Genomic DNA, 14,368 nt, shown 5'->3' on the forward strand with positions numbered 1-14,368 from the left:
TCAAAATATAGTTCATTTCTTGTCCATATAATAAAGTTTGATGTATACAGCTATGTTTGTGTTTTCACTTTTCAGAGCTACTTAATTTCAATTAAAATTCTTGAAAAGATTTTCTCAAGCACGTCCCTTCTACTGAAAACAACCCCCCCTCTGCAAACGAAAAAAGTCGATATTTACGCCTTGCTTAGTCCCCCCCCCCCCCCAAGTGTCTGAATGCTTGTAAGGTAGGTGAGCCAAAGGTAGCCCACGTTACGAAAACCAAATCAGTATTTAAAATGCTAACAAATGGCACTACATCAATGTACCCAGTCCCCCTCGGGTGCAAAATGCAGAAAACGAACTGTCTCGGGCTGTATGTATGTAATGCATGTCTACAATCAAAAGTTTGACAGGAACAATTTTCTCTAATAAGATGTAGAAATGTGAATAAACATGAATAAATATGTTTTCTTGAGCACATGCAGCTTTTTCTAAGCCAAGTATAAGCCGTGGGCATCTTTGAGACCCATGGGCCACCTTTGGGACATATGGGCCACCTTGCAAATAGATGTAACGGTTTTGTAATTCCTTTTTTTTAAAAAAAAAAAATACAAGCAATGTTACAAAATATCTATTTGATACACACTGTCAATTAGTTATAGGAGTTATTTCTTTTAATTTCAGAAGTTTATCTCTCATTAGAGGTTTGTAAATTGCCCTAGTAGCTTGGTCACCTTTGGCTCACGTACCTTATTAAATAATAATCTCTGGCCTATGAGGGCCAGGACCTACGTAACGACTGCCGGTCTCGCTCCCACCTGACGATGTGGGAGATCATTCAACCGGTTAGGAGGTCACATGCGGTCAGCACGACGAACCCCCCCAGTCGTTGTCGTAGGTTTCCATGGCGGGATGACGTTACTTGTTCGTAGCTCTCAGTTTCCTCACGATGGTAGGTGTGCACAGGCCCCATACACATGCCGAAATCTCAAGAGAAAAGTTCTTACGCTTCTCCAAGGAAACTCGAACCAGCGCGAGTCCCGTAGCCTGAGCCCAAAGTCTGCGTATTATTAGATTCGATTTGACCGTGAGATCGAGGACAATATAAGATTGAATTTAATAAATTTGTTATTTAACGCTGCTTTTCTGTAAGTTTTGCCTAATCTCGAAGATGTGAATCAGTGATGACATGATGAAAATGATGAAGGGACACCAATAATGAACACCCAACATCCAATGCCGGGATTTGAATCCAGGACCCCTTGGCGTCGTACAAGGGTGCCTGCCGGAGAGGGGGGTGGGGGGCAGGAAAGGCGCTTGCCGTCCTGGGATTTCAGAAAGAGTTAGTGTAATTCGAAGGGTGAAATTGTAGCGATATTTTATTTCAAAATGTTTTCTGTGCCATACGTTATAGCAACTATTATTATTATTTGAAATATGGTTACATTTAAGCTTACAGTATATTTTACACTGATTATCTAACTATAAAAATGAGCTTTTTGTCAGTAGGACAGTTATGCAAATTGTATATGTAGATACAGAATATGGAAATTACAAATGTTTGTAATTTTTTAAATATCATTAGTAGTAGTATTAATAATAATAACTAAAACAATAAAAGTTTCTGTGACCCTGCTGCCCTGAGAACGAATTCTGCGGATGCCCTTGGCTTGGTTTGATTTGGTGTTTTAAGTCCACTTTATGCGCAGTAAGGCTAATCGGGACTGGACCTACAGTTTAAACTGGAATCCTAACCACTTGTGCCTCTACCGGGTATCGAACCCGGGACCCCTTGAGTACAAGGCAATGACGTTACCACTGCGCCATGGGGGAGGCCCGGGATGCCCTTGGCGTCGTATATCCACTTGAAATTTTAGCTTATTTAATTCTCCTAACGCACGTTACTTACTTGTAGCATTGGAGTCAATTTGACCGTGAGATACAAGGCCAGTGAAAGAGAAGATGCAAGTGACCACTGGAAACCTTTACGGGACGAGTGCTAATCATGTTTACCACCACGCCTAATTCCACTCAGAACTAACGATAGCTATATTTACCTTTCCACGTGGCAGGAATTAACGCATAATTTCTTCAAAACTACTCACGTTTTTTCAGTTCTGTTTTCTTTTCTTCATTTGTATACATATGAAGGTATGGCATACTCGAATCACAAAGCAATTAACTAAGTCTCTAGCCTTCTTAAACCCGAAGGTTTATAGCTGCGGCAACACAAGTCTTCCATCTGTCCCTATCCTGGGTAAGATCTATCCATTCTTATCCATCCGTACCGATTTCCTTTAGGTCCATCTCAACGTTATCCCTCCATCTTCGTCTTGGCCTTCCTAACTTTTAAAATCACAAAACAATATATTATTGAAAATGTTGGTATTTTCCCTCAACATATTATGGGATATATATCAGCTATTTACTCATAAAGCCCCGATATTTGCTGATACAGTTAAACCTCGTTAATCCGGATTAATGGGGAGGATACGTTGACCGGTTTAACGAAAGTCTGGATTAACTGAAATAACCTAAAAGAACAGTAGAATGTGCATTAAAACTCTGTTTACAGCAACAAAACACGTTCATTATGGCGTATTTAAAGGTCATGGACCTAAATATACTATACAGTACAGTAAAAGGTCTGCAGGAGACAGAATTTCATCAGTGGTGGATTGCCTTTTCTTTGGGAAGTTCTCTTGTTGACTTCCAGCCACATTTAAAACCTTGCATTCTGCTTTTATTTTTTTTTTCCTTTTGCCTCTCCGGATTAAGCGAAGTCCGGCTTATCAGGGTTAGGATTAACGAGGTTTTACTGTATATTTTATTTTTACTTCTGTTAATGTAATCAAGAGAAGTTGCTCAGGGGTGAAGCTTGAAACGTCCAATTTTCAAAATTCCCGAAAAATTCGTTGCTCAATTTTTTTTTACATATTATCCTTTTCCTTTTAAATTGTGAAATGTGGTCTTTGTTCGTGTTTCCTTACAAATTTTGTCTGTAAGGCCGACGATAAAAGTGAAATTCCGGATTTTTCCAGCAAACTGACAACATTAATTTCCTTACACATTTCCTTATCACGTTTTCCCGAAGAGACATCTGCCTATTTTTAACTCAACTTTCGATAGTTGTAGGAATGTATCAGTGCTACGTACTACATTTTCCTTCTGTCTAGTGTGGTGGAGCCGACCTCCGCAGTGTAGTGGTTAGCACAGCGCGCTACGAAGCCTGCGATCCCGGGTTCCAATCCAGGCATGGACATTGTTCTTTGTGAGTGTCGTTTCATCATTTCAACCATATCATCACTCATCTGCACCTCATTGATTATCCAAGAGTGGCAGAAAAGCCAAGTAAAATAAACCAAATCAAATCAAACTATTGCGGTGGGCAGAAGGGTGTGCCGAATGCCATTAAAAAAGAAAATAGATTTTCTTATTGTTTTCCCTTCATATTTCATTATTTGGAAGTACAGTGTAAATATTTCACCTCTGCTAAAATCCATTTTATTAATATATATATATATATATATACATACATATTCTCCTCTTTCTAAGACAATTATTTCTCTAGTTAGGATTTTTGTACATCGCGGAAAGTTTGAAAAGCGCGCGACTGGAAAGTGCTCGTCCCGAGGATGCTAATACGCGGGAGAGGCTAAATTATTAAACGACCATAGTCATCATCAAAGGTAGTGTCACCGGGAATATAAATGTGACACTTAGTTCTTGAAATACTTACTTCCCTGCAAGGCATTATGTGTGTTCCCTAGCCCCACGGTAGTGAAAATTTGTTATTAAAATCAATTTGTGGCCTCAGAGTTATGCAACACACATAACGCCTTGCGTGGAAGCTAGCTAGCATTTCAGGATCAATGTGTCCCGCTTTTATTTCCGCTGACGGTATGGAGTGACTGACGAAAGACGTGGAATCGAGTAGACGTAGACGAGTTTGGAGGGGTTGCGTTGAACTTGTAGCTCACTCTACTGTAGGTCTTTTCCACTCTTACGGCGGCCAGTCCTAGTTCTGGCAAGGGAAGTGGGGAGCGGGGATTACGTCGCAGACCAACCAGACAACAACAGTGGCGCCGAGAGACACGACGCGGCAGGAAGAAGTACTACGTGAACCTCGTTCTACTGGCTGCTGCGTTTCTTATCGTGCTGGATTGGTCGCTTCCCCAATTCCCTCGCCAACATTAAGGCTGGTTTACATTGGTCGAGTGAGCTGGAGAGTTACTGGGAAGAGTTACTGTCCTGTCTGCTCGACCCGCCCCTTCTATGGCGAGCAGCTGTTTACACACTTTCTACTCGACTCTAGCAAAGTGGGAAAGTGGGTGCAGCTGTTTAGTGCTCTTTTGACAGAATGAACCCACCCACTTCGTTGGCAATTTTTTAAAAAAGTTCTGAAACGGTTTACACACTTTTTTTCACCATTGAGATGGTCCCGAACGCTGCCATGGTAATGCACAGGGGCACCATCCAATTGGAGAATGAAATCTGCGCCATGCTCTGCAAGCTGTGGAAGGAGACATAGTTGCAGCATATCAAGGAAAACAAGTCCTGTCACAGTACGTTCATGGAAGAAAAAGGGCCCATAAATCTTTTCATGGGAAATGGCACAAAAGGCATTCACTTTGGGAGAATCACATTCGAGTTCCACAAATTCATGGGGGTTAGCAGTTCGCCCAAATCCTTACGTTGTATCACTTTCCATGAAAGATGAAAAGTTGCTTCATCACTGTAAATTAACCTCTCAGAGAACCCATCCGTTTCCATTAATGCGAGGAAATCAGCACAGAAGGACGCGCACAAAGCATAATCAGTGTCTTTTAAGGCTTGAACTACAGGGTGTCCCACGAACGGCGCAACTGGGAATTAAGAGTGGCGTTACTTTGTAACCGAAACCTGTACATACATAAGTCATACACCAAATATGAGCCCTGTCCAAGTAGATATTTTTAAACATAGAAACAACAAACGGGGTGCAGTGTTGTACATGCAGTGTTGCCAAATGTAAGTGAAAGTGTAAATTTATTTTTCCACAAAGCATGGAAAATTGCATGTCAAACATTCGTACGGAAATTTGGACGTCAATTTCCACCTTGGGTAGGTGGACTATTTCGCCATCTATAGTTCAGAGAAGAAAACCGATCGTTTTCGCGTATAGCCAATCCTGAAATGCCTCGTAAAGGCGTACCGGTCCAAATGGGTGTTTTAAAAAAAATATGAGGTACAGTGGCAACACTGTTGATGTTTGAAGGCAACAAAAGGTGTGTCTAGTGATGGTCTATGACATGGAAATACTGGAAGCAGGAAAATGAGAAAATGAAAATTATGGTGACAAAAGTGTTAGAGTAGGACAGGGCTCATATTTGGTGTATGACTTATGTATGTACAGGTTTCGGTTACAAAGTAACGCCACTCTTAATTCCCAGTTGCGCCGTTCTTGGGACACCCTGTAGTTGCAAGCGGTAGGGTTCATTTGTAAACGTTTCCGCAGAACCAGCCAGACAGTTTTCTGTGGAAGTTGAAGTTCTCTCGCTGCCCGATAGGTGGACTTCTGTGGACTCCGCACGAAACATGTGCGCACTCGTTCCACTGTCTCTTCCCCCAGTCGACGGATGGCCAGTCGATTTTCGTTTACAGATGCAGCCCGAATCTCTGAAATGTTCATACTAGCGATGGCCAGATCCGGATCCTAGCGGATCCGAAATCCGGATCCGGTTGGTTCCGGATCCTAAGGATCCGGATCCTAAAATTTTTCCGATCCGGAATTTTCAGATCCGGATCCAGAATTTTCGGATCCGGATCCGTTTTGCCATCCCACATGCGCTTCTTTGGAAAGTAAGAATGTGCTTATAACATATTGTTACCTGCTAATATACATATATATATAATATACATACACACATATATAACATTATATTGTGTGTGTGCGCGCGTGCGCGATTTGTGATTAATGAATACACTTACAAGGGAGGTCTAAGTCTCCCCCTCCGATTTCCATGAAACTTGGCAGGTGTATAGAGGCCCCTCCCCCTCAAATGTCAAGATGAGGAGAAATTGAAGTGGGGATCTGACCCCGAAACCACGTAAAACGGGGGGCATAGGGCCTCTCTATACACCTGTCATATTTCATGAGAATCGGAGGGGGCACAGGGGTCAGATGATCCCCACGTCAATTTGTCCTCATCTTGACATTTGAGAGGAGGTTGCCCCCTAGAACAAATTTTTTGCCGAAAAAAAAAAACACGTATTTCTTCATTTGGGCCCGTTTATACACACACCTGCCAAGTTTCATGGAAATCCAAGTGGGACACAGAGGTCAGATCCCCACTTCAATTTGTCCTCATCTTGACAATTGAGTTGGTTTCGCTCTGTAAAACCGTTTTTTAGCTGAAACAAAAAAAAACACGTATTTCTTCCTTTGGGCCCCACTATACACCTTCCAAGTTTCATCGAAATCGGAGGGGGACACATAAGTCAAATGCCCACTTAAATTTGTCCTCATATTGACATTTAAGGGGGGTTGCTCCCTAAAACCGTTTTTTAGCTGAAACAAAAAACACGTATTTCTTCCATTGGGCCCACACTATACACCTGCCAAGTTTTATGGATATCGGAGAGACACAGGGGTCAGATCCTCACTTCAATTTGTCCTCATCTTGACATTTGAGGGGGTTTTGTCCCCTGAAACCGTTTCTTAGCTGAAAGAAAAAACACTTATTTCTTCCATTGGGCCCCACTATACACCTGCCAAGTTTCATGGAAATCGGAGGGGGACACTTAAATAACCTCCCATGTTAGTCTTACACTTTGTAATTATTTAACACTGCATATATTATAATATTTTATTTTAATTTGTAAAACTGTAACTGTAGAACAATTGTATTATTTGTGTAAAACATTTCTATCTTGTTATATGTGTTAAAGGTTTCATCCTGGAATGGAATGTCTCACATTTATGTGTGTTTTCATTTCCAATACATTCGAATGAATGGCATTCGTTTCAATGGCATTTACAAAATCACCTCTGACATTTGTGCACGAGTGTGTTAGCCGATGCGTAGCAAAGTATTTTAGGAACAACACTTGAAAAAAATTATTGTCGGACTAACTAATGAAAAATTTCTTTGTAATCGAAGATCATAATACCTTTTAAGGTGTGGTAATATTATAATGGGATTGAGATACGAAACTCTCGGATCCGGATCCAGATCAGGAACTTTCGGATCCGGATCCAGATCCGAAACTTTCAAACTCGGATCCGGATCCGTAACTTTTGGATCCGGATCCGGATCCGTTTGGCCATCCCTAGTTCATACCACTTACGAATGGCCTTCCCCGTAGGTGGTTCTCTCCGATATTTGGTACGGAAATGCCGTTGCACACTAATCACAGACTTCTTCACATGATAATCAAGCACACAGAAATATCTTTGTTCTCCAGTCAACGCCATTTTCCTGCTCGCTGCTTGCTGCTGGCTCCTAGCGGTAGAAAGTGGAAATACTGCGTGGAAACTAAACTTTGAAAGTTAACCTTTCGAAGCGCATGTCTCACAATAACATGTTTATTAGATTTCACAGAATACATTTCTGTAATCGGGTCCATCATTTTGACTTACCCTGTACAATAATGCACGTGGACATGTCTGGAAAGAAAACTAATTTATTTGATCTTTCTATTTTCGATCGTTGTTGGTTGAACGTAGAACGTAAATTCCTCATTTTTAATTTTAATTCTCCTACGTCAAATACATACAAGTCTCATCTCTTCATACGCCCATAGTTTATTTTGTTTGTTCCTATAATCGTCACAAATTCAATGGACACTCACACAAGACAACACAGACTCTTTACTGTACTCAGAAAGCGTTTACATTGAACGAATGATCTGTCGAGTTTACGCGCGAGTGAAAAATCGATGGGAGAAGAAGCAACTTGGTCGAGTCACTGTCCTCCGTGGACAGCCACTCGACTGTCCTCACTACTGGAGCGAGTACTGGCTCCAGTACTCTTCCCTATTGTTTACACGGGGAGAGTAGCTCGCTTTATCCTACTCGCTCCAGCTCCTCTCCCGTCTACTCGACCAATGTAAACCAGCCTTTATGATCGGCCGCCGTAACAATATAAAATACTTATAGTGCTGAAAATCAATTACTTTTAATTAAAAATTGCACATGTCACCAGACAGTCGTGATTTATCCTTTCATATCTGGTTAACTTGAAGACAAAACGTGACACCAGGGAATCGCTTGGGATCTTCTAGTTTATTTTTTCAAAATGTTCGCTACTGCATGTTTCTAACAACATCTTGCACTAATGTAATTACTCTAACACTCGTGGCATCAGCTGGAAAGATAATAAAATCGCGTTCAATAGTTTTCTCCCCAGGGAACGGGGAAGGGCTTGATTGTTATTGAATTAACATGTATCCTCAGTGGAAAAAAATAGGAAGTTGTTTTGAGAGGGTCATAACTTTTATCCAGCTATTTACGATCACTCAAATTGAAGCAGTTGTGACTGGTCGGAATGTGAACAAGAAACGTCACAGAAGATGGGGGCCATCGACGAGCCCTACAAAGCAAGCAAGGTTGATGAAAACGTACTGGCAGACCATGTATTCCTGCACAATATAGTTAATGGTACCATCAGAAGTGACCGCCTTCTGCAGGAAATTCCCTTTCGAGTGCCATCTCGCACAACAAGAAGCACTCAACTTTTCGCTTCTCAGAAGCCAAGGTTATGCCTCATACAGCGTTCCCTGCCCTACAGATTACCCAGCCAATTCAACAGGCCAAATACGAGGGGGTGCTGATAAGTCCTTAGCTTTTCTAAAGAAAAAAAGACAAAGTTAAAGTTTTATGAAGGATTTATTCAACATACTCTCCCTTCTATTCGATGTATTTGTTGCTGCGGCCCTGCAGTTTGTTTAGGCCATCTACAAAAAAATCTTTAGGTTGGGTGTCAAACCATGCATTTACAGCTACAATTGCGTCAGAAATGTTGCTGAATTTTTGTCCCTTCAAGTGTTTCTTTAAATTTGGGAATAGGTGGTAGTCCGATGGGGCCAGGTAAGGTGAATAGGGTGGGTCCAAGGTTTTCAAACACTAACGTAGCCAATTTTTGCATTGCAACATTGCTCTTGTGAGGGGATGCGTTGTCGTGAAGATAGACAACTTTTCGAGACAACTTTACACGGCGTTTTTTCTTCAGCTCTGAGTGAAGCCTGTCCAGTAATGAAGCATAGTAAGCCCCGGTAATGGTGTGACCTTGTTGTAGATAATCAACATAGATTACCCCATCCCTATCCCGAAAAACACTGGCAAGAACCTTTGTACTTGAATTTTGAACACGATACACTTTTGGTCTCGGTGAACCACTGTGACGCCATACTTTTGATTGGTCTTTTGTCTCTGGATCATACAAATAGATCCATGTTTCATCCTAAGTGACCAAACGTTCCACAAAATTATTGCCGTCCTGCTCAAAACGGCTCAAAACGTTTCTGGAAGCAAGCACCCTTGCATGCTTTTGGTCGGCATGCAAACATTTTGGCACCCACTTGGCCGAACAGTTTTGTCATGTAAAGATGATGACGAATAATGACTCCAATGCATTCACGTGATATGCCTAGGTCCTCTGCTATCTTTTTAGCAGAAATTCGTCGATCTGCGAGAATCATTTCATGCACCTGTTCGATTGATTCGGGCACAATCACTATGGATGGTCTCCCACGGCGGGGTTCATCAACAGTGACAAAATGTCCTGTCCTAAATTTGACAATCCAGTTCTTAACAATAGCATAGCACGGAGCTTGATCCCCCATTGTTTGTAGCATCTCATCATATATGGTTGTTGCATACTTTTTCTGGAGAAAGAGGAACTTGATCACTGCTCTGCTCTCAACATTACTGAACTTGACTGACTGCCACGCCATCTCAATTAATCACCTGAAAAAGAAATAGTTCCATTAGTACCACTGATTTGATTTTTGGTAAACATATAGAAACATGTAGCTTTCAAACAAAATAAGAATTCTTAAAATAGGAAAGCTAAGGAATTATCAGCACCCCCTCGTAGACATTTTTGAAAATCAAGTACATTTCAAAAGACTGTTGTACAAAAATGTGTACGGTTCTTTATTTGATCCATTTTTTTTATTGTTGTAATTTTTTATATATAGGCTATATGTTTATTTATAGAATATATATATTTATTATATATAGGCTATATATTTTAATTTTCCACTGTTATACATTACAATGTAAAATCGCCAAAGCTGTATTTGGAATTCTTTGTTAAATAAATAAATAAATAAATTATCAGAGTTCAAGTTAATCTGTGCGGAAAATTTTGTCATTTTGCCAATTTTCTTCTAACACCCATAACATGAGAAACAGTCTACAAACTTGTACATAAAAATATTCTATGTATTAAAGTCACAATTAAATTATTTCGCACATAAAATGCGGTTGTAACAATAAACCATTCTTATTATATATTAATAATAAAATATTTGCATTTCAAATCAAACTTTGAAGGTAATGTTGCAAGGATTTTATGTATGTGTAAATAGAAAATGTGCAGTGGTCGGTAATAAAAGTGGGACACTTATACCCTGTCCCAGCTAACTGTGGAGCAAGGCCGCGCATAGCGTCAGAGAAGCGAGGGAAATCTATTGGCCAGAGCGAAGCTGGGAAGACAGTCGCTTTCCCCCACTCCACGCAATCCCGTTCCTCTCGCGTGTTCATTGGTGGAGACGTCTCGCGTCACTACTTGACCAGATACTTGTTTTCGTTTGGCTGCTCCACAGTTAGCTGGGACAGATTATAGATCGTGATATACTCGCTTCCATGCAAGGTGTTGCCTAACTTTATGGCGGCGGTAGAAGTTGCCATTGAGAATTTGCAATTTGCACGTATCGCCGTAGAGCTAGGCAACCCATGTAACGGCTTGCAGATAAACTACGTAGTATTTCAGGATCTAGGTGTTCCACTTTATTGCCGGTAACCGTACATATCTCAATATGCCTTTACATGTATTACTTCACATAGATGTGTACACTTATGCTAATGAAACTTAAAATACATATATTTGGCATGTGTGTCAAAATAACATTTTCTTTATCTTTTTAGGCTATTTGGTTCATGGCACCAACGGAGAAAGCGCTCATTTGAATACCGAGGAGAAAATTGAAATTGTAAAATACGTCAAGAATATAATCAGCAAGGATAAGGTTCTCCTGGTCGGAACAGGCCGTGACAGTAAGTGCTAAAACATTAACTTCATTACTTAGTTAACTGAGTGTTATTTTATTTCTCTCTTATTGGTTGGTTTCTTTTGCATGTTTGATGCGTGTGCCTTATTCTATCTGTATGCACATTACATATTTGTATTGCTCCTTCTTGATTGATGTTTGGGCTGGCGCAGTAGCTCAGTTTGTATAGCAGTTTGTATAGACAGGGTATACCAGATACCTGGGTACGAGTTCTGGTCGAGCCTACAATTTTCACTGAAATGTATACATTACACAAAATCTGACTCTAATCTCTCTCTGCCGATAACACATACAAATAAATATATATTATACGCACGGCCATGAAATTAGACGGGTGGCAGAAGTTCGCGCTGTTGCCACGTCGGAGCGCAACCCCATTTGCTCGATAGGTCAGGGATGACAATTGCATGCCACGGAGAGAGGTTGATCTGACGCTCGAACTAGGCAACGCAGCCCGGTTGATGTTGCCACACAGTGAGCGGGAAACCAGCGACTTTTGTCTCTCTCTGGCTTTGCTTTTCCCATATGTGGCACTAGCGCAATTCTGCCCAGCTGCATATTTTTATGACCGTGAGTTTGTTTAGTGACCTTGAGTGTGTTCTTCTAGTTAGGTTCAAAAATTGCAAACTCACATTGAAAACTTTTCTCAAATCAGAGGTGAAATACAATTAATAAATTAGAGGAATGGCACTAATCTAGTACATATTAACATTTACAAATTCATATATATATTATTTTAACCTAAAGTAAGTATCCTTGTTTGTGTAGCTTACGTACAAGTCGACTTACCATACGGTCTAGAATTGTATGAGGTTAACTCTGAATGAAAAGTTATGTGATACAGTCAAGTACGTTACCAGAATATTGATGCTTGATTGTTCCGATTTGCTTATAGCAAACATAGGCACTAGTTTTTTTTGCCTTGGACTTGCAACCTAAGAAGCCGATACTGGTCTTTAACAAATATCCTTATCTGGTGTCTGGACTTAAGGCCATTATACTCCTCCATGGGGTCTGTGTTGTGTGCAGTCGTTTTGTATTTGTGATTGTCTTTTCATTAACTTCATCTTATCATCATCCATCCTCATCATTATCTTCGCAGAAAAGCGAAGTAAAATAAAGCAATCCAATTCATCAATCAATAACCGAGAAGTATCATTCTCGGTGTAAAATTGAATATACTTTTTAAGCTTCCTCAAAACTCTTACCGTTAATTTTAATCATGTTCTTCATGGAGCAGTTACATTGGGTGTTATTTTTATCAGCGCGGTTTCATCCTGGTTTCATATGTTAATTTTATATTCTGCTTTGGTGCTCAAGTGTTTGTATTTTCGTGATGAAATTACGTTACCCATAGCTTTTAACTCACTCATAATTCAAAGGTAAGAAACAATAGCATATATTCCTGCTTTCAGCCATTCGCATCAGCCACAAGTTGCAGAAATGGGAAGAAAATTAAACCAAATCAATAAATAGACAATCGCTCTAACTTGCAACGCCTCACTGCATAAAACCCTGCGGCATGTAACACATTATATTTATCATTTTTAATGAGTATGCTTTAATTATAAAAACACTAGCATTAGATATGGATTATCCTTCAACTTTTACTCGGAATTTGAGTTCAACGAAGCGTTTTTTAAGTCCACTTTATACACATATAGGGTAATCTGTACTGGACCTACTATTTAAAGTGGGACCCAAACCATTTGTGCCTCCACTGGGTATGGAACCTGGGACACCTTGATTACAAGGCAAAGTCGTTTCCACTACACCATCAGGAGGCCCTATTCACTCGGACTTGTACATTCACCTCACTTAGTACTCCGGCAGTTTGTTTCTTTATAAAACACATTTGCAGAATATAGAATTATACCTACAAGTGGATCAAAATACGCTGTATGAAACACACCTTACTACTAACTTCCTTTTCCGTACCAGCATATTTATGAAATATAAATACATCAGTTCTGCCATACCAGTACGAGTACATAATTGCCATGCTTATAGTATGTACGTAGACATAGTACAAATGGGCATATGGATAATTCCAAGAATAATTCTGTTGATTTGTATTTGCAAGTGATACAATTATGTATCCACATTCGCTTACTATCTGTAACATATATTTTTCTATATTCTAACCACTTTCATTATCTTTGTATTGCAGACGATTTCGTTGAAAGTAAACCACACTTGCCAAAGGGAAAATTATGAGCAATTAATTCTGTGTCATGAATTAGGCAAAAATCTTAAAATATTGTTATAATTAGTTGGAAATGTTCTACATTGTTTTAAATCACTACATGCGCATATCTCACAATTTGATGAAACGATTTTCTTCAGGTGTGACAAAGTAGAATGGAAGCTAAGAAGAACATAATTACAATTGAATTCAATATTTAAAGTAGTTTGTATTCCAATATACGATGTGATGTTAAATTTAACTTTTCTGCAATTATTCAGTAAACCTAAACTTGGCAGTTATAACTGGCAGGGAAGGGTAAGTCAGATAACATGTTCCTTGCAATATACGAGAAACTACCTTAATATTTTTGTATTGATTAGTTTTACATACTGTGGACTTTTTGGAATATTTCTACACGCTCTTTCACTTCGATTTCTTAAAATGACAAGTGAAACCTTTTTAGGCCTCCCAATGGTAGCGTCGTCGCCTTGTAATCAAGGGATCCCGGGTTCGATAACCAGTGGAGGTACATAGTGGTTTGGATCCCACTTTAAACTGTAGGTCCAGCCAGTCCCGGTTAGCCTTACTGTGCATAAAAAGGACTTAAAATACCACATCAATAAATGAAATCTTTTAGATGTTTTGAACTTATTTTTTCCAACATCGATAGCTGAACGCTCGACTACCAGGGAAATATCATGAATCGGTTTGGGAAAGAGTCCCCTGTCTACATCTGTCTCGGGAATATGTGGATTAAGACCGAACATAACAGTACAGGAGGGGAGAAAACGAATGGGCGGAACATAGCAGTGCGGGCTGCTGAAAACAACTGATAGCTGCAGCCGCGTTATCTTCTGCACACACACACACGCTTCATTGATCGAGCCCTCTTGAATCCAACATGAGCAGAGAACTTGTTTTCGT

At 40.1% G+C, this 14,368-nt stretch overlaps 1 protein-coding gene across 1 annotated transcript in view; it reads left to right on the top strand.

Annotated features, from left to right (window-relative positions):
- LOC146003073 (4-hydroxy-2-oxoglutarate aldolase, mitochondrial-like) overlaps positions 1 to 14,368 on the top strand; it is a 150,215-nt gene that overhangs the window by 46,731 nt on the left and 89,116 nt on the right. Inside the window, exon 2 of the mRNA XM_083141244.1 lies at positions 11,114 to 11,242. Coding sequence (XP_082997370.1) covers positions 11,114 to 11,242 — 129 coding nt within the window. The remainder of the gene's footprint in view (positions 1 to 11,113; positions 11,243 to 14,368) is intronic.

Source organism: Lepisma saccharinum, chromosome 19 (assembly GCF_977018435.1).
Source record: "Lepisma saccharinum chromosome 19, izLepSacc3.1, whole genome shotgun sequence".
Classification (NCBI taxonomy): Eukaryota; Metazoa; Arthropoda; class Insecta; order Zygentoma; family Lepismatidae; genus Lepisma; species Lepisma saccharinum.